The 21,270-nt window shown below is 49.2% G+C and overlaps 2 protein-coding genes across 3 annotated transcripts in view; both read right to left on the minus strand.

The window, feature by feature from the left end:
• The window catches only part of MORC4 (MORC family CW-type zinc finger 4), a 33,612-nt gene extending 28,090 nt beyond the window's left edge, over nt 1-5,522 (minus strand). Inside the window, exons 1-3 of the mRNA XM_084639241.1 lie at nt 5,355-5,522; nt 5,195-5,267; nt 1,274-1,406 (exon numbers count right to left, since the gene is read on the minus strand). Coding sequence (XP_084495367.1) covers nt 1,274-1,406; nt 5,195-5,267; nt 5,355-5,399 — 251 coding nt within the window. The 5' untranslated portion in view covers nt 5,400-5,522. The remainder of the gene's footprint in view (nt 1-1,273; nt 1,407-5,194; nt 5,268-5,354) is intronic.
• Nucleotides 5,523-9,338: 3,816 nt separating this feature from the next.
• On the minus strand, nt 9,339-20,586 carry RBM41 (RNA binding motif protein 41). 2 transcript variants are annotated; one of them, XM_084640274.1, is made up of 7 exons: nt 20,436-20,586; nt 16,915-17,031; nt 16,168-16,360; nt 15,074-15,278; nt 12,798-13,192; nt 10,471-10,546; nt 9,339-10,065 (listed from the first exon to the last, which is right to left on the minus strand). In XM_084640274.1, the coding sequence occupies exons 1-7, from the start codon at nt 20,441-20,443 to the stop codon at nt 9,899-9,901; spliced, it is 1,161 nt and encodes a 386-aa protein (XP_084496400.1). In that variant the 5' UTR covers nt 20,444-20,586; the 3' UTR covers nt 9,339-9,898. The 2 variants fall into 2 exon arrangements, with proteins under 2 accessions (XP_084496400.1, XP_084496399.1); XM_084640273.1 differs by having other exon boundaries at nt 10,471-10,618; nt 20,436-20,570.
• Between the last annotated feature and the right edge of the window lie 684 nt (nt 20,587-21,270).

A 21,270-nucleotide genomic window follows, 5' to 3' on the forward strand; every position in this document is an offset into this window, starting at 1 on the left:
TACTACTAGCAGATACGATTAAAGCACAAGCGGAATAAACTAACCTAAACAAGAGCAAATAAGATCAGCAGGCCTTGTATCACACCCTAAAGTTTGTTGAACTCAGGCTGTGGCAGACTTGAGTGAGGGGTGGAGACTCTACTAAGGGCTTGTCTAAGCTGGCAATTAACAGCACTGCAACTTTCTCGCTCAGCGGTGTGAAAAAACACCCCCCTGAGCGCAGCAAGTTGCAGCGCTGTAAAGTACCAGTATAAATAGTGCCCCAGCGCTGGGAGCAATGCCCCTCATTGAGATGGGTTTTTTTAGAGCGCCAGGAGAGCTCTCTCTGAGCCATGAGCACAAAAGGCATGTTAAAGCACTGCCGCGGCCTCAGAGCCAACTCTTGAGAATTTTACCCTAGGAACCAACTGCAAGAGCATCCAGCTGAACTTTACGCCTTTGGCAGGTGACAGGATGAGAGGTCATCTCTTAGAGAATGCTACTGTTAGGGATAAAAAGTATTTTAGATGATATTACAGTTAGGCAAATTTGATATTCTGTGGTTTAGAATAAAAAGTAACAAGTTAAATTTTAATTTTTTAAAAAGTTAGTTATATAATAAAAATTGAATTGAAATTCCTCACTGCAGAGAGTCAGACCATGTCTCCCTCTGCCATTGTTAATGAGAAGGCATGAAACCAGCAATGAGGAAAGCCTACCTTCTTACATCACAGAATGAAAGATTAAAGAAAAGTCACGTTCTCTAAAACCACAAGCCATTTTAACATTCTGAAGGGAAGGGAGGCAAGATGGGAAACTTATCATTACCACAAGTCTTCAGAAACGAGATCATGGACTCCTGATTTATTTACTAACTCCAGGCGACATTTGTCTATTTTAAGCAAATACTCCTTACCCCATGTACTGTACTGAAGCATGTGCTCTTGCTTACTGCTTCTAATTCATGCCAAATTACTTCAGCTAGGCCAGGGACAGGTTGTTACATGAGGAACCCTGCGTATGGAACAGCCCTGAATGTAAAAAGTCACGAGTCTCTGGACCATGCACTGTATGTTAAAAAACAGCTTGTGAGAGGGTAAATCTAAAAGCAGTTATTTTAGGATTTTGCACAGTGTGAGGGTGAGGCAGAGAAGAGAAACCACAGGGAGAGCCCTGTGTACATCTGAACCAGGATCCCTGAAATCCTGAACCCTGGGTCAACAACAACACTTGCTTGCAAGATCTGAATCTATAGTAGAAGAACCATATCTGGGGTGAATTCCTAGCTTGTTACCTGAGCATACGGTGAAGTTTGTGAGGTGTCATTCCAGCACCATTATCTGTGAAAGTCAAACAAAGCTCCCCCTTGATCTCCACAACATCAATGCAAAGAAGCTTAGCTGTCACACCGGGATCTGAGGCATTGTCTGTGGAAGCAAAAAGCCTGGACAGTTAGGCATTCTCATTGTCCTCAACTATTCCTGACACACAGATCATCTCCTTAGATCTCAGAAATGAAAGCATTCTTGAACCTTCCTTCTCCCAAATACAGGGAAATGTCTGATAAAGGATGTACCATAAGAACACAAGAAAGGCCATACTGGGTCAGATCAAAGCTCCATCTAGCCCAGTATCCTGTCTTCCAACAGCGGCCAATGCCAGGTGCTTCACAGGGAATCATCAAGTGATCCATCCCGTCACCCATTCCCAGCTTCTGGCAAACACAGGCTAATAGCCATAGATGGACCTATTCTCCATGAACTTATCTAGTTCTTTTTTGAACCCTGTTAAAGTCTTGGCCTTCACAACATCCTCTGGCAAGGAGTTCCACGGGTTGACTGTGTGTTGAGTGAAGAAATACTTCCTTTTGTTTGTTTTAAACCTGCTGCCTATTAATTTCATTTGGTGACCCCTAGTTCTTGTGTTATGAGGACTAAACAACACTTCCTTATTTACTTTCTGCACACCAGTCATGATTTTCTAGACCTCTATAATATCCCCCACTTAGTCATCTCTTTTCCAAGCTGAAAAGTCCATTTTATTAATCTCTCCCATATTCCCCAAAACTGCTTATCACAAGAAAAGAGCTTCTTATCTGCAGAAGGGTGTGTAAATATAAATTATACAGAAAATACAGGAATACTATCATATAACACAAAAGATTTAAACAGAATGAGTTGGGGTGGGGTATTTTTTATGCATGAAGAAGCCACAAATAAATTATGCGAGTCATCTCAAACAATTGTCAATAAAATTATAACTCCACATGCCATCCTTGTGTATTCTGTATGTGCTATATGCGTTACAGAACAACTGTTCTGAAAATGATTTAGAAATAAAATGTTATTGGAACCCTTGCATTGTAAACCCAGGTACCGTGGTTACCTTCAGTTCACTTATATAGGGCTTAGAGGAAGTCAATATGAATTTCTTTAAAAAGTGTTTTCTATACATAAAAAGATCATGATTTTAAGATTGTATCTTGAGACCTTCCAGGGCTAGAAGGAAGTGTCCCAAGAGGAAGCTCTCTTGTAATCCTGAAGAGTCAAAAAATATCAGACCTTAAGCCCAAGCAGGACTGGTCACAACCAATCTTGAGCAACAGGCATGTAGAATTTGAGAAAACTGGTGGCGGGAATGCTGCATGTGAGGTGAAAGCAAGAATCACTCGAGCAGGTTGCTTAAAAAAAAATTAAGATGACTGGCTATTTGTAGCTGCTCCGAAGTTTGTACAGTTGGAAATTGTGCTGAAGGAACATGGACTGATGGTCAGAGGAGGCAATCAAAGAATGTATGATCATTGCAAAACCACGGTAATGTGTGTTATATTCTATAAGTAGACACACACCACAAAAGTGATGACAATATTTACCGTATCATGGGATAAGTAGTGATCATGCCCCTTTGACTGCCATTATTCCATCTCACCTGGGATTTATTCTAACATTCCAAATTTCTGAGCAGGTTCATACAGCCAACATTTTGGTTTTTTTAAGTTTCCTGTCCTTGAATATTTCATCCTTCTGCATCCAATTGTGGAACTTTCCATCAAATCATGCCTGCCTGAGGCCCAGGACATGTAAAGTTCAATCCCCAGATGCTGCAAGAGCGGTTTCCACTACCCTATGCTAGCCTGCTTGTGACTCCTTGTCCTCAGTGCTTGCTCAGAGTTTTCTCAAGCAGCATGGAACTGCAGCTTTACTGCTGTCCATAGGGTTCCGAATAGCAACAGCAAAATATAGCAGTGTTCTTAATTTTACATTCCTGTTCTTGGACAAGACACAGAGACACTGAAGCCATCTGTCTGCAGACTCAGGCAGGCATCACTGCACCAGTCACATTCAGGTCAATAAGAGCTTCAAACATATGGGTCAAGAACTGAGTCATTGTTAAATGAGGAGAGAGCTGAGACTCAGATGCCTGCTTCACCTCTCACTGGCAGAGCTGCCCCTGCCCAGCACATGCACAGTGACTTAGCACAGAGGTTCTCAACCGTTCCAGACTACTATTCTACTTTCAGAAATATGATTTGTCCTCCATACCCCAAGTTTCTCCTCACTTGAAAACTTGGGCTTCGTGTTTCTGCCCTGGGCCAAAGTGAGTCTAACACTGGCCCTGGCGACCCCATTAAAATGGGCTCAACCAGTTTGAGAACCACTAATATAATATATAGAACTGGTACAAGTGCCATGAACATTCTCCACAGAGTCCTCCAACGTCCGTCCCCCCCCCCCCGCCCTGCCCCTACCACAGCACAGCTACCAGTGCCCTGAACACCCTCCCCAGCGTCCTCCAAGCCCCCTGCCCTGCCCCCACAGCACAGCTACCGGTGCCCTGAACACCCTCCCCAGAGCCCTCCAACCCCCCCTGCCCTGCCCCCACAGCACAGCTACCAGTGCCCTGAACACCCTCCCCAGCGCCCTCCAACCCCCCCTGCCCTGCCCCCCACAGCACAGCTACCGGTGCCCTGAACACCCTCCCCAGTGCTCTGCCCCCCCCTGCCCTGCCCCCCACAGCACAGCTACCGGTGCTCTGAACACCCTCCCCAGCGCCCTCCAACCCCCCCTGCCCTGCCCCCACAGCACAGCTACCGGTGCCCTGAACACCCTCCCCAGCGTCCTCCAAGCCCCCTGCCCTGCCCCCCACAGCACAGCTACCAGTGCCCTGAACACCCTCCCCAGCGCCCTCCAACCCCCCCTGCCCTGCCCCCCACAGCACAGCTACCGGTGCCCTGAACACCCTCCCCAGCGCCCTCCAACCCCCCTGCCCTGCCCCCACAGCACAGTTACCGGTGCCCTGAACACCCTCCCCAGAGCCCTCCAACCCCCCCTGCCCTGCCCCCACAGCACAGCTACCGGTGCCCTGAACACCCTCCCCAGAGCCCTCCAACCCCCCCTGCCCTGCCCCCACAGCACAGCTACCGGTGCCCTGAACACCCTCCCCAGAGCCCTCCAACCCCCCCTGCCCTGCCCCCACAGCACAGCTACCGGTGCCCTGAACACCCTCCCCAGCGCCCACCCACCCCCCTGCCCTGCCCCCACAGCACAGCTACCGGTGCCCTGAACACCCTCCCCAGCGCCCTCCCACCCCCCTGCCCTGCCCCCACAGCACAGCTACCGGTGCCCTGAACACCCTCCCCAGCGCCCTCCCACCCCCCTGCCCTGCCCCCACAGCACAGCTACCGGTGCCCTGAACACCCTCCCCAGCGCCCTCCCACCCCCCTGCCCTGCCCCCACAGCACAGCTACCGGTGCCCTGAACACCCTCCCCAGCGCCCTCCCACCCCCCTGCCCTGCCCCCACAGCACAGCTACCGGTGCCCTGAACACCCTCCCCAGCGCCCTCCCACCCCCCTGCCCTGCCCCCACAGCACAGCTACCGGTGCCCTGAACACCCTCCCCAGCGTCCTCCAAGCCCCCTGCCCTGCCCCCACAGCACAGTTACCGGTGCCCTGAACACCCTCCCCAGCGCCCTCCAACCCCCCCTGCCCTGCCCCCCACAGCACAGTTACCAGTGCCCTGAACACCCTCCCCAGCGTCCTCCTACCCCCCTGCCCTGCCCCCACAGCACAGTTACCGGTGCCCTGAACACCCTCCCCAGCGCCCTCCAACCCCCCCTGCCCTGCCCCCACAGCACAGCTACCGGTGCCCTGAACACCCTCCCCAGTGCTCTGCCCCCCCCGCTCCCCGAGCAACCCCACTGCGCAGCCGGCCTCACCCAGCAGCTCGGCCATGGCGCCGAAGGGCCGCGTGTGGCTGGTGCTGTTGCTCTGCAGGTAGCGCGGGCTCATCTGCGGGGAGAGTGACAGAGAGGGACGGTCAGGGCCGGACTCCCGCAGGCCGGGCCCCACCGCCCCGCACCCGGACCCCCCACCTACCGCGCTGAGGCGGATACCCTGCTCCGTGTTCAGCCTCCGGGCCATGGCGGCCCAGCGCTCCGCGCCGCGGGCTCCAGCGGGAGGCGAGGAGCCGCGGAGCCGCGCAGTGACAGCTCGGACTGCAGCAAAGCCGAGAGCCCCCTTCCCCCTCAACCGCAGCAATATGGCGGCCCCCGGCCAGCAGATCCCCTCCCGCGCCGTACAGCAACATGGCGGCCCCTGCTAGGTGTCCGCAGCCGTACAGCAACATGGAGGTTTTCACGTCCTGCGCTACGGCAATACAGATTCCTTCACTCTGCCGTACAGAAAGATGGCGACCTCCGAAGGGACAGTTCCACATCCGTAAGGCAACATGGCGGCCTTCTCACCTAGCCAAATGAGAGATCCCCCACATGGTGCTCCCTAAAGGCCTGGACCTATTTGCATACCCACCATCTGGGGCAGCAGCCCTTCTGTCTCCGAGAGCTGCCCCCACGCTGGCTTTCCTGTAACTAGGATTCCCATATGTAGCCCTCCCCCCAGACGTTCTTGTTAAACCCTGGATTTGTGTTGGAAATGGCCCAACTTGATTATCATACACATTGTAAGGAGAGTGATCACTTTAGATAAGCTATTACCAGCAGGAGAGTGGGGTGGGAGGAGGTATTGTTTCATAGGCTCTGTGTATATAATGTCTTCTGCAGTTTCCACAGTATGCATCCGATGAAGTGAGCTGTAGCTCACGAAAGCTTATGCTCAAATAAATTGGTTAGTCTCTAAGGTGCCACAAGTCCTCCTTTTCTTTTTGCGAATACAGACTAACGCGGCTGTTACTCTGAAACATACTCTGAAACCTGTCATATGTTTCAGAGTAACAGCCGTGTATTCGCAAAAAGAAAAGGAGGACTTGTGGCACCTTAGAGACTAACCCATTTATTTGAGCATAAGCTTTCGTGAGCTACAGCTCACTTCATCGGATGCATACTGTGGAAATTGTAGAAGATCTTTTTATACACACAAAGCATGAAAAAATACCTCCTCCCACCCCACTCTCCTGCTGGTAATAGCTTATCTAAAGTGATCACTCTCCTTACAATGTGTATGATAATCAAGCTGGGCCATTTCCAGCACAAATCCAGGGTTTAACAAGAACGTGGGGGGGGGGAAAACAAGGGGAAATAGGTTACCTTGCATAATGACTTAGCCACTCCCAGTCTCTATTCAAGCCTAAGTTAATTGTATCCAATTTGCAAATGAATTCCAATTCAACAGTCTCTCGCTGGAGTCTGGATTTGAAGTTTTTTTGTTGTAATATCGCAACTTTCATGTCTGTAATCGCGTGACCAGAGAGATTGAAGTTTTCTCCGACTGGTTTATGAATGTTATAATTCTTGACATCTGATTTGTATCCATTTATTCTTTTACGTAGAGACTGTCCAGTTTGACCAATGTACATGGCAGAGGGGCATTGCTGGCACATGATGGCATATATCACATTGGTGGATGTGCAGGTGAACGAGCCTCTGATAGTGTGGCTGATGTTATTAGGCCCTGGGATGGTGTCCCCTGAATAGATATGTGGGCACAGTTGGCCACGGGCTTTGTTGCAAGGACAGGTTCCTGGGTTAGTGGTTCTGTTGTGTGGTATGTGGTTGCTGGTGAGTATTTGCTTCAGGTTGGGGGGCTGTCTTTAGGCAAGGACTGGCCTGTCTCCCAAGATTTGTGAGACTGTTGGGTCATCCTTCAGGATAGGCTGTAGATCCTTAATAATGCGTTGGAGGGGTTTTAGTTGGGGGCTGAAGGCGACGGCTAGTGGCATTCTGTTATTTTCTTTGTTAGGCCTGTCCTAACCTGAATTTGTGCTGGAAATAGCCCAACTTGATTATCATACACATTGTAAGGAGAGTGATCACTTTAGATAAGCTATTACCAGCAGGAGAGTGGGGGAGTATTTTTTCATGCTTTGTGTGTATAAAAAAATCTTCTACACTTTCCACAGTATGCATCCGATGAAGTGAGCTGTAGCTCACAAAAGCTTATGCTCAAATAAATTGGTTAGTCTCTAAGTTGCCACAAGTCCTCCTTTTCTTTTTAGGATTCCCATATGTTCAGGTCAGGAAACCAATCTCTATCAGGGAAGATTTTTGAAATATGAGTAAAGGTCTGTGATTTTGCCAGCGGTACTTACGCACTGCCCCGAAAGTGGCAGCTGCTAGTTGAGCACCCAGCTCTGAAGGCAGTGCCTTCGCCCTACCCCAGCTCCCCTTCCCCTCAGCAGTGTTCTCTATTTGGGAATTTGAAATACAGTAACCCCCTAACCCTACTCCTGTACTGCCAATCTCAAGAGATCAAAAATCATGAGTCAGACCCAAAAAATCATGAGTTTAGGGCTTTTTTTAAAAGGACTATATTGTGGTTTTTGGTCTGTCTTGATTTTTGAACTTACCCTGCCCAAACTCAGTGCATACATGTAACAATTAGTGCACCCCACTTGCCCAAATGTATTAGGTAAGGTGATTTTGGCCCCCGTTGCTAGAGCTCTCACCCTATCCCCCAGTCCCACTATCAGTTCTGTATGATCATTAAAGTGTGCACATGTTCAGAGAAGCGTGGGCATGAAAGGTGTAAACTGAATTAAAAGACTCGCTCATGAAAGGAAACAAAATGGATAAACTAGACCTACCTCTGGCATGTCCCTCTGTTTTCTACTCTCTTTTAAAGCGGAAGAAAATTCCACCTTCTCCATTTCCTATGAAATTCAATTTAAATCCCAGCCAGTGCTGAGCTTGGAACCATCCCCATTGTGATGCACAAACATTCCGTGGCAACGTGAACTAAGCAGGCTGTCACCAGACAGGGCCTCAAAGGAACTCTGGTGTTCGAAGAGTCCAAGAAAGCTCCTCAGACGTTGTGCCTATCACGCTGCTGCTTTGAAGAATTAGGCCTCCAGAGTTTGTAAGGGCAAAGGTGGTCAGAACCAAAGCCAGAGAGCTCTGTTGTAGTGTGTAGAGCATTCTTCAAGGCTGGATGTAGTAACACTTCCGCATTCTGCTTGTTTTGCTCTAAAGCCATCGCCCCCAGCATTACAAGTAGGACACTACACATCACTCCATTTGACGTTTGAACTCAAGCCTGGATCTTGCACATGGCACATGATGAAAGGCTACCGAGAGCTGACAAGAGACAATAGCTAGAAAAAAATCAAACTGACAGGCTAGGGGGAGACTAGACAAGGGGAGAAAAAAGCAACAGACAGCAGGGTTAATAGCTGGACGTTTGGGGAAGGAACCAGCTGTTATAGGGAATTTGCATCCCTTCTGGGTGTGTGGCAGGTGTTGCACAGCTCATCTCTGTTAAAGCCATGAAATCTGGTTCCATCAATCAGAGGGCAAGGGGATCTCAAATGCTTCTCTCCAGAAACAGTCGGGTTGGTGGGGAAGAAGCATTACAATAACCTGCCATATTTACTGACAGAGGAGGCTGTTCCTGAAGAAAACCGCATAATTCTCAGAAAGCAATTGAACATTTATATCAAGAACAGCATCTACAGTGAGACTAGCTGGGAAAAATTACAAAGTCTACCAATCGTTGTGCTTCAGGGCTTTAGTGGATCAAGAGTGAGGGGTCAAGAAGTTTTCCCAGTCATGTAGCACAGTATAATCAAATACATTGATGTAACAGTGTGGCTATGGAGTGAGGGGAGGGGCATTTATGTCTGTCTTCTGAACCCTCCAGCACTATCCACTGTCAGAGACAGGCTCCCAGACCAGACAGACCATTGCTGGTCTGCTCCAGTACAGTAACTTGTGAGGAAGGTGTGAGATCTGCTGTTAGTCTGCAAAGCACAATATACCTGGTCCTAAAGGAAAGGCCCTACACAGGAGGCTCCTAGTCTCCAAAAAGATTTCCTCTGGGCAAAGGAGATGATGGATGCAGCTTTCCTGCAATACTGAGAGGGCAAAAGGCTCAAGAGCATCTGGGGAACAGAGACATGCACTAGGAAAATACAACTTGAACACATTTATTTACATATTCACCTCCCTTAAAGGCCATTCAGACGGCAGCACCAAAATACAGATATAAACAGGAGGGAACAGCTATCACCTACCCTGGAGGTGGTGACAAAGCAGGCATCCTGTACAAACAGCATAAAGCTATTTGTTTAAACTATATACAGAATGGAATACAGCACAGGACTCATCCCTCAGAACATGCTGCATGGTATGAGTGTTCAAACACACAGCAATTTAAGATCCTCAGACTCCTTCAAACCAGTGTCTGTTATCAAGCCACTGACCTCAGCATCCCTTCTGCCTTACACCGGGCAAGGTTGCCTCTGTTCCTGTCATCCCAAGCGTCACCTCTGTCCCATGCTGAGTGGGACTGCCTCTAGCTTTCCTCTGCGTCTCACTTGAAGGAACTTAGCTCCCAGGACTCCCCTGTCCCACGCTGGGACTTATATACCTGAATGTTGAGCTCAGAATCAGAGCATTAAAGGATGGTTCCAACAGCTGAGTAACCACAACCCATGAGGATCCACACATGCCCCACAGATTACTTGTCCACTAGTTAGTAGTGGGTTTCTCTGCACGGTCTGTGGCACATGAGCTGTGGGAGACAGAGTCAACACTTGATGACTGCACCTTACTTTTCCCAAACTCTATCACCAGCGTTTTCCCCAGCAGGCTATAGCCGTTCACCAGCAGCATTGCTTCCCGTGCAACCTCGACACCTGGAACAGGAGAGTAAAGTGAGCTCAGGTTACAGGGCACATATAACTGCTCTTACAACCAGCTCTGCTCTCAAGCCCACTGGGTTCAAGCACAGACCTCAGGACCATGTGGTCTTCTCCTGACTATTTCTAGCTCTTGTGCACTGTTATAAGCTCATCAGTAGAGCAGTGTGTGGGGAATGCCAGCACTCAGTGAACATATGACACTGAATCCCCCTATTATTCTACGGGAGGGCTGGAATTCGTCAGTGGGGCAGTGTGGGGATGCTGAGGTCAGATAAGCATGGAGGCCAAATTCCCCTTTTACCCCAGGGAGCGTGGCCCTTCCAGCACAGTGCACTGTGGAGCTGACACTGCACCTTCACTCATCAGGAAAGGCCTGCGAGATGCAGCTGAGCGACTCACTGGGAAAGGTGATGAAGGCCTGGCCCCTCATGCGGCCACTCAGCAGACGGAACTGGATCGGTGTGCCATCCTTCTCCTGGAACCGAGCAAACAAAGAGACCAGCTCCCTCACTGTCACCCGAGTGCTCAGGTTCTTCAAATACAGCACCTAATCAGCCCCCAGAACAATGTGGGGAGGAGGGAGAGAAAGAGTCACCACAGCCTTGTGTGAGAAGGGCCATCTCTATACAGCTAACTCCCATCTCACTCCCACAGCCCCTCTGCCACACACCGGAAGGGGCTAGCCCTGACCCTTGCACTCCCCCTACAGCCCCCCCACCCCACACGGTGGGAGGCTGGCCCTGCCACTCTCACCCCTCTACAGCCTGCTTGCCCCACACGGCAAGGGGCTAGCCTCGCCCTTCTCACTCCCCCTACAGCCTGCTTGCCCCACACAGCGAGGGGCTAGCCCCACCTCTCTCATTCCCCCTACAGCCCCTTCTGCTCCCCATGGGAAGTGCCTGGCCTTGTCCCTCTCATCCCCCTACAGCCCTCCCCCTGCCCCACATGGGAAGGGCCTGGCCCTGCCCCTCTCATCCCCCTACAGCCCTCCCCCTGCCCCACATGGGAAGGGCCTGGCCCTGCCCCTCTCATCCCCCTACAGCCCTCCCCCTGCCCCACACTGGTGGTTGTATGTTTAGAGGACAGAGACAGCCATATATGGGAGGGCATCTTATGGCTTCTTTGAGGCTGTATCACACTATATCTACACCGGTTCCTGTTGGCTCCAGTTATTTATATCATGAGCTCTTGCTGCCTGTTAAACAAGGTTTAAACATAGCATTGCGGGAAGGCAGTCAGATTGCTCATGACTAGTTATGGAGGCAGCACTGTGTTAGTCTAGGTCTCAGAGCCAGAGATCTTCCTCCCGCTTTAGTCCATCTGGGGCTGGGTTTGAAGCATGGCTGGCAGCTAGGTATCCTATGAGTATTTAAGCAAGGGAATCTCTTTTGTTGACTCCAAAGATCCCCCTTTATTCCCCAGCAGAGGAGGCTATTTCTCCTTTGGCTGGGAGGTGACTGCACACACTCGTTTGGTGATGCTCTATCATTAGCAAGCAGGAATCTTTATCCATTAGGATTCTGCCCACTAGCCCCTTCTGGCCTTGGAATCCATAAATCTAATACAGATGCCAGAATAGCATCCCCAGAGCTCCACATTAGGGCATAGAATCAAAGGACTGGAAGGAACCTCGAGAAGTCATCTAGTCCAGTCCCCTGCACTCATGGCAGGACTAAGTATTATCTAGACCATTCCTGACAGGTGTTTGTCTAACCTGCTCTTCAAAATCTCCAATGATGGAGATTCCACAACTTCCCTGGGCAAATTATTCCAGTGCTTAACCACTCTTACAGTTAGGACAATTTTCCTAATGTACAACCTAAACCTCCCTTGCCTCAATTTAAGCCCACTGATTCTTGTCCTATCCTCAGAGGTTAAGAAGAACAATTCTTCTCCTTGTAACAACCTTTTAGGTACTTGAAAACGGTTATCATGTCTCCTCTCAGTCTTTTCTTTTCCAGACTAAACACACCCAATTTTTTCAATCTTCCCTCATAGGTCATGTTTTCTAGACCTTTCATCATTTTTGTTGCTCTTCTCTGGACTTTCTCCAATTTGTCCACATCTTTCCTGAAATGTGGCACCCAGAATTGGACACAATACTCCAGTTGAGGCCTAATCCGTGCGGAGTAGAGTGGAAGAGTTATTTCTTGTGTCTTGCTTACAGCATTCTTGCTAATATATCCCAGAATAATGTTCACTTATTCTGCAACAGTGTTACACTGTTGACTCATATTTAGCTTGTGGTCCACTATGACCCCGAGATCCCTTTCCGCAGTACTCCTTCCTACGCAGTCATTTCCCATTTTGTACACGTGCAACTGATTGTTCCTTCCTAAGTGGAGGACTTTGCATTTGTTCTTATTTAATTTCATCCTATTTACTTCAGACCATTTCTCCAGTTTGTCCAGATCATTTTGAATTTTAATCCTAACTTCCAAAGCACTTGCAACCCCTCCCGGCTTGGTATCGTCCGCAAACTTTATAAGTGTACTCTCTATGCCATTATCTAAATCACTGATAAAGATACTTAACAGAACTGGACCCAGAACTGATCCCTGCGGGACTGCATTCAATACACCCTTCCATCATGACTGTGAACCACTGATAATTACTCTCTGGGAATGGTTTTCCAATCAGTTTTGCACCCAGCTTATATGGTACAATTATAACTGTGAAGAGGGAACATACCCAGTTTATTACCTTCAGCTTGACGTTTACCATACCTTGCTTGGCTCTCCCGGCTTGTAGGAGGAAAACCGGGAGATGCTCCTGATCTCCTCCTCCGAGAGACGATTCTTGCGGATCTCCTCTTCTGGGATGAACTCCACGGGCTCCTTTACAGTTGCAGGCCCCAGGGTGGGTCGCTGGGCCACAGTTCCCGCTGCCTTAATCGCGGGGAGGCTGGGACCTCCATACTCTTCTGTCTGCTCTCCCTGATCCAGAAGCTGTGTGGTACCCTTAACCACAGGTCCACTTGGGGAGGGGAAGCAAGGCAAGCATGGATCACTTTCTGTAGACTGGGATTTCCCGGTCAATGGCTTTTTTAGCATCTCTTGACAGACAGTCTCCAAATCACCCATTGGGTCCTTTTCATTCACCATCCTCTTCTGAGCTTCATCTAATCCACAGTAAAGAAATATGGTGACATGACAAAACCGACTACCACCACAAGTAAATGAATAGATTACTGGGGAGGGCTAAAGTCTGGGCCCCAAAGACAGAAAGTTCTGCTCTAGGGCAGCTAAGTCCAGCCTCTGGCAGGAGACTGGGGGTCACTGAAAGGCAAAATGTAGGCTGCCAGCAGTAACTGATGGTATTCCAGATTAGAACAGGTTTCCGGGAAGAACAGCAACTCTACCAGAATGTTTTCTATGGCTCTCATTCCCAACTCAATTATCCTGTGGACTTGATAATCTGCCACTTGATTTCAATATGTTCCAGAGATCAGCACACTGACTGGTTCCCCTGTGCTCCAGCTAGCAGAGACCTTTCTCCACCTGGTCCGTGCTTATAGCTAGTGAAGCTTATTTCCTGCCATGCAGCTTTTTAAAAATGTTATTTTGAACAAACACATTTTGTTGAGCTTTCAGGGACACTGTCAGGTTAAAAATCAGGGATTTAAAGGTGCTTCCTTGCCTGGGTTACCAATAACACTGCCTTACTTTATTTAATGGAAGCAAGGGCAAAAAAGAAACTTTCCCCTCATCCATGTAGCATTAAATAGGGTGCTTTTTTACTGTGTTAGGGTCCCAGCAGAGTGCAGTGTAACACCAGAGTGGTTAGTCCCTGGGCAGCTGCACTTCCTGGACGCTGCAGCTGTAGGTGGGAATGGGGATCAATGTCATTAGATTGTCAGCTCTTTGGAGCAAGGACCATCTTTCTGTACTGTGTTTGTAGAGCGCTTAGTGCAATGGGGACCTAGACAATGACCAGGGCTCCTAACCACGCCAATAATACAAACAAACAACAATAATAATAATAATCAAAAAAAGCGGCAAAGAGTCCTGTGGCACCTTATAGACTAACAGATGTATTGGAGCATAAGCTTTCATGGGTGAATACCCACTTCGTCGGATGCATGTCTTACTTGAATAATCAAAAAGGCATTTTTAAAAATAAGTCATGAAAAGCACCTCCATTAAACAGTTTTTCTAACAAACAAAACCTAATTGTTAGGCTTGCAATACCCCTTTAAATGTGACCCTTGCTATGATCTGGTGCATGATGCGTTTCTGCAGTCGCCTAGGGCAGTGCCAGATATCACTGCCTAAGGCTCAGACTGTAAGAAAGAATACAACCAAGGGGCAGGAGAAAACTGATGCTTGGGTGAGAGGCAGTGTGGTGAAGTGGAGAGGGTCCTGGGCTGGGAATCAGGACACCTGGGTTTTAGTTCGGACTCTGCCACTGACCCTGCTGGGTGACCTTGGCCAAATCACTTCCCCGCTCAGTTTCTGTCTAACCCTGAGTCTGTCTTCTATATTTAGCCTGATAGCAATTCAGGATAGGGACAGTCTTACTTTGTGTATTCACTCTGTCTAGCATGATAGGCACTGATTTTGGTTGGCCCTCTAGGCACTACAGCAGTACAAATAATGAATAAGAGAACCAGGTTACATGCTGCTATTATACATACAGGCTGAACTCTGTCTCCAGTTACACCCATGCCATCCCAGTGAACCAACAGGGTTGCACAGCTGTCAGAGAGCGCTGAATTCAGCCTGCCAGTGCGGGCGTGTTCATTCTGACAGTGGCTCTGTGCAGACTCATATGTTAGAGAGTCCTTTCTTTAAACGGTCTGTTCATGCAAGATTCTCTGGACAAAATGAAAATAGCTCCTTCCCACCCATCGCACAGTCCAGAAGATTTCTTTAGGGAGAAAGGGCAAGAAAGAAACACTCCAGATCTACGTTCACAGAACACTTGCTCCTGCACACCCAGGTGCTCAGTGAGTTACTCCCACCCTGCTAGGGCCACTGATGGCGTTGGGGAGCCCGTGTACCTTGGTGGTAGAGTGCCCGCAGGAAGGAGTGACGGTCCGTCCCCTGGAAGAGCGCATTCTCAATCTCCATCTCCCGCCGACTCAGCTGTTTGCTGCCAGCAAACCTCTGCGGCAGGGACAAAATGCGCTGGCGCTCTGTGATCTTCTCCTGGATGGCTCGCAGCCGTTCCCGCATGGCTTCAGGGGCTGCCCCTAGCCCAGAGCCCTGAAACACAGTAGCAGCATCGCTTAGGAGAAAAAACACCTAATTCAGACTAGAGGGGCACTGATTAGCGACAAGAGCTACTGTTATCACCAGACAAGGGCAGAAACATCATTATTTTCAAAGCTAGGAACCCACCACCCAGAGGGGTTAAAAGGACACAGAGCTCATTCTCATCTGATCTTACTGATAGTTCTGATTTCATTTACTTTGCTCCTTATTTATTTGTATCCACATACCCCACTGTTTCTGGCTCTCTTTAACTGGGCAATGGCTAACATCTGCTCCAGTTTGCCAATCTATTTGTAGCGCCCTGCACAGATACACAATTTATATCCACAGATATAAATCGGAACCAAAGTGGTAAAAGCAGCAGCCTGGCGGTCCGTCGCTTCCAGGAGCCAGTGCCCTGCGCCAGCAGCCCCTCCAGCTTGGCTGTACCACTCCTAGCACCACCCACTGCACTAGTGCAACCAGGGACAGCTGCCAGTGAGTGTGGTGCCCGCTCCAGTGGGCAGGGCTGGGAGTGGTACAACCACGCTGGAGGAGCTGCCAGCACAGGACACCGGCTCCTGGGAGCGGCAGCCTGCCAGGCTGTGCTTTTGTCACTGCACTTCCTAATAGAGCTCTGCAGTTACCGATTTATATCTGCGGATATAAACTGTGTATCCGCACAGGGCTCTACCTATTTGTGAATGCAGCTCTATGGAAGATAGACATACTGTTAGCCATTCCTTGGAGAATGCTTGAGGTGCCTTAAAATCTGCAATTTATTATTGGCTAGTATTAATACGCTCTGCAGAGCTTTGGACTCCAGACTCCATTTTGTTCTAGAGGGCTCTCTATGCTGGATTCCAGGTTCCTGCGGTTGCTAGTAAAGCTCCTTCCCCACCTTATCTGCTGAACCATGGTTCTTCCAGAGCAGGATCTCCGAGTCTGAGAGCCCCAGTTCCCGAAGAGAGGCTGTTTCTTGCTCACTCTCCTGCAGTGCCTGGAACTGCGATAAGGTCAGAGTCCCTGCCGCCTCCTCTCCAAAGGGCTTGTAAAGAGCAGCTGGGGCGAAGCATCGCCGCTTGGACACGCACCTGCAACCCAAATCAACAGCACAGCGAGATGTCCTTAGGGCTCAGAAGTTAAGTGGGGGGGTAAGATCCTGGCCTTTATATAAACCTGGATATGCTCTCATCACCACCAGCCTAGCACGAGCACCAGAGATGCTGTGCTTCTGAAGCCTGGACATACTCCACATTCTTTTACCTGATACTATAAGCTTATAAAGCAAGGGAGCATCAAGCAGTGTATATTTCTATTATGTGCAGTGTCACCTAGTGGCTGAAAAATCTAACTGCACTGTGTGTTTGCATGATGACACTGTTGGGAGAAAGAGCCGTGCTCCAGTGCTCACTGCTTGAGTGAGACACAGCACAGGAAGCTCTGCTTGTGCAACCTGCCTCCATGTATTTGTCAATGATTCACCTATACCAATATCTTCTCATCACCTGCATGCTACAGCATTAATGTTGCCGTGCTGCTGCTCTCAAGAATCTGAATGAGCTCTGTCCGCCGGCACCGAAGTGCCAGCAGGGGCAGCCTTTAGCCTTGTGCTTTGCTGGACAATGCTGGCTAGTTCAATACTTACTGTTCAATAGAGACAGCAGTATCAAGCTGATGGTGAAGGAGGCTCTTCAGCTGCCTCTCTCCCTCTGTCTCCAAATCCTCTAGGAGGAGCTCATCGCTAGACTGGCTGCTGTTGACCCTGGGCATGGAAACACAACAGAGGGAGTCAGTGAATTACAGAGAGTGCTTTACTCCCCCCACACACCCAAATCTACCATATTTATAATTCTGCAGATATTCTGTCTTTCAGTCCTTTATAAGAACACTAGGAAGACAATGTGACAGTCCAGGTGGGCTATAAAGCACAAGATGGAACTAAAAATACACTTCATGGCAGAATTCTCACTGATGTCAATCAGAAAGGCACACAGATGATTTTTGGAAAATTTAAAATATGACAGGAACACTTTTTTTTTTAATTCACATTCAATCCTGTAATTTTTATTTACGGAAGATCTATTTAAAAAAATTAATTCTGCCTAGCTTCAAATGACTCAGTGCAATAAAAAAAACCCAAAATCAAAAACAAAGCCATCAGAGACCATCAAAGAAAGCAGAAAGTTGGCAGCATTCTAGAATATAGTTATAAACTTGATTATCAATCTGCCTTTCTAAGGGAGAACTTGCTCCACCCATGGCACATTGCCTTGCACTTGTTATTTCGTACAGAACTTTAAAGGACATTGGCATCTACAGTTCTGTGGCTTTTTGTTTCCTTCTCTCAGTGCCTGCACCAAGGTCAGAATAGGGGGAGGAATAGTTGATACACAAGAAATAGTTGATACACTTCTCAAGTCCAACTCCCAATCTTAGAGGCACAGGATGTTTCTGCAAAAGTTATGAACAGTGAAATGATTAACACTTCTCAAGCCCAACTCCCAATCTTAGAGGCACAGGATGTTTCTGCAAAAGTTATGAACAGTGAAATGATTAACAAAGGTCTAAACACGTATTAAGATTCAGGCTTTAATACTTTATTGTTATGAATGGAGCTGCCCACACCTCTCCTAGAGCGATTGTTTCAGGCTGCCTCTAAACTCAGGCAGACAGCCACGCACTGGGGAACATTTGGGCAAACAGCTCAGTGTTGGGTGAAGGTTTCTTCACAACAATCACAGCTAGAAACTTCACTTTGTTTTTAAATGAAAACTTAGAAAGTGCTGGTATAACAACATAAGAACAGCCATACTGAATCAGAACAATGGTCCATCAAGCCCAATATACTGTCTCTGACAGTGGCAGGTGCTAGATGCTTCAGAGGGAATGAACAGGACAGGGCAATTTCAATTGATCTATCTCAAGGGTTCTCAAACTTCATTGCACCGTGACACCCTTCTGACAACAAAATTACTACATGACCCCAGGAGGGTGCCGGAGCCCGAGCCCGAGCCCTGCCACCTTGGGTGGGGGAGAGGAGGCCACAGCCCAAGCCCCGCCACCTTGGGTGGGAGTGGAGCTCAGATTCAGCTCTGGGTGCCAGCAAGTCTAATGCTGGCCCTGGTAACCCCATTAAAATGGGGTTCCGACCCACAGTTTGAGAAGTACTGATCTATCCCATTGTCCAGTCCCAGCTTCTGGCAGTCAAAGGTTTAGGGACACCCAGAGCATGGGATTGTATCCCTGACCATCTTGGCTAATAGCCATTGATGGCCCTATCCTCCATGAACTTATCTAATTCTTTTTTGAACCCTGTTATACTTTTGGCCTTCACAACATCCCCTGGCAATGAATTCCACAGATGGACTGTGCATTGGGTAAGAAAGTACATCTTCACGCTTGTTTTAAACTTGCTGCCTACTAATTTCATCGGGTGACCCACACAGTTCTTGTTATGTGAAGGGGTAAATAATACTTCCCTGTTCACTGTCTCCACACCCGTCATGATTTTATAGACCTCCATCGTATCTACCCTTAGTCGCCTCTTTTCTAAGCTGAACAGCCCCAGCGTTTTTAATTTCTCCTTATAGAAAAGCTGTTCCAGACCCCTAATCCTTTGTATTGCCCTTCTCTGGGCTTTTCCCAATTCTAAAAGACCTTTTTTGAGATGAGGCGACCAGAACTACATGCAGTATTCAAAGCGTGAGCAAACCATGGATTTAAATGGTTGCATTATGATATTTTGTTTTATTATCAATTATTGGTGTGATGTGCCAACTCCATCTGACCCCTCTCTGTGTTAAATTGGAACTTTCTTTTTTAAAATCGCTACTTGGTTTTGCCTTTGCCAAAGACTCCCCGCATTTCACCATCCTTTCCTGTGTTTAACTGGAGTAGAAATTAACACAGAAGCTTTTAGGCCAGGTATTGCATCAGTGATACTGAACTTTGGTAGCAAATGGAGACTGCTCAAACCTCTCACTGCAGAGCAGACAGGCTGTCCTCACTCACTTCAGGGGGTGATGGGAACATGAAAGATTGCAAGGTGGCCAACCCAAAGCCTCAAAAATCATGACTTGGGCCACGCACTGAAATAATTAGATTTATTTTAAAATAATAAATACTGGGCTTTTTATTTCTGTTGAGGTTTAAGATCCTTTAGGGCAAACTCACTTGGTGTTTTCAAGCTTTTCTCTGCAGTCACAAAAGCTAGTACCTTTTTTTTTTTTTTTTTAATGGAAGCTGAGACATTGTTGCCCTCTCTTGATCCAGGAACTGGGGCTTTAAGAAAAACACTAAGTATTGTAGGACTCACAATAAAATCACGAGAGCTGGCAACGCTGGAATTCAGGTACAGGCTGTCTCTATTAAAGGAATCTCACAGGAACTTGCACACAAGGAAATCATTCCCCCAGAGCACCTTCAACCCCCACTTTTCTTCCCCCAAAGCACCTCAAATCCCCATCCTTCCTTTCCCCCCCAAGCTCCCCCTTCTTCCTCCAGAGCACCCCAACCCTCATCTTCCCACCACCTGAGCATCCCCAACCCCCATCATCATCCTTTCCCATCCCCTCCCTTCCTCCCCAGAGCACCCCAACTCTGTAGCCCCCAGCACCCCCGCATCCCTCATCCTTCCACCAGAACACCCCAACTCTACAGCTACCAGCACCCCCTACTAGCCCCCATCCTTCCCCCGTGCTCCCTCTCATCTCCCCTCCCTTCCGCCCCCAGAGCACCCCCAACCCTCTTTCCTCCCTCCATCCTTCCCCCACCCCTCCTTCAGAGCACCCTCAACCCCCCAGTCTTCATCTTCCCCCGACCTGAGCATCCCCAACGCCCAGTCATCATCCTTTCCCCCATTCCCTCCCTTCCAGAGCACCCACAACTCTGTAGCCCCCAGCCCCACCCAGACTTCCCCCTCCCTTCCCTTTCTTCCTCCCTCCCTCCCTCCCCCAGAGCACCCCCAACCCCCACTCCAGAGCACCCCACTCCCACAGAGCAACCCCTTTTCTGCCCCCACTCCCCAATGGAGGGCACAGGAGCCTTCCAGCTGCCGAACCCAGCAGCAGCCCAGGCCCTGGCTGCCCCCGGGGGAGTCACGAGCGCCCAGCTGCGAGATCCGAGACACCCCCCGCCCCCGCACCACCCGGAACCCTCCCCTCTCACCTCCGCATGGCCCCTGCCCCGGCCCGCTCAAGGCCTGGACTGCAACTCCCAGGAGCACCGTGCGGCGGGGCCCGAGTGGAGGGGCGGGGCGGGCTCCAGGGCCTGCTGGTTGTTGTAGTGCAGCCAGGCTCGCCCGGGCCCCCATTGCTAACCCGCCGCGGAGGCCCATAGGGGCCAACCAGAGCGCGGCTGCCTTACGCGGCCTCTATCAACCTCTCTCTGTTCCCCTGGGCCCGAGCCCCACGAGCTTCCTCACGGCGAGCTGGGTCAGACAGACTGGGGCGCCTGAGCTACAGGCCTTTGCCCAGCTAGGGCAGCCAGCTTTCTAATCGCAGAAACCCCCCACGCCCTGCTTCCTGACCCCCGCCCTCCGCTCCCTCCATCTCCCCCCTGGCGCTTGGTCTTCCCCACCCTCAAGCACGGCCTGGTTTTCACGGCAAGGCCCAAACAGGCCTGGCTATTGTTTTGACAGATGGATCCTGCTAAGTTCAGGTTTTATTTGTTACATGATGCTAGAGGGGGCAGCAAAACAGTCAATGAAATTTCACTAAGGTTTTCACCATTCCCTCTTCCCATTTTTCATAACCAGCTCCATGGTTTTTGTTCACTAAAGTTATTGTAATTGTACATGTAGAAGTAGGACCACCCATTATCACAGCTACAGTGGGTCCATTAAAGGCTCACTCCTGCAGCCTGATACAAACCCATAGAGCACAGCCACAAAAATGCACACGGGTCCAGATACTTATAAAAATAAAGCAGTTTCTACAAACTCCCACACCTCCCTGCACATGTGTATTCATGTGTACATATCTAGGATGCACTAACACATACT

The sequence above is a fragment of the Lepidochelys olivacea genome (genome assembly GCF_965140295.1).
Source record: "Lepidochelys olivacea isolate rLepOli2 genome assembly, chromosome: 9".
NCBI lineage: Eukaryota > Metazoa > Chordata > Testudines > Cheloniidae > Lepidochelys > Lepidochelys olivacea.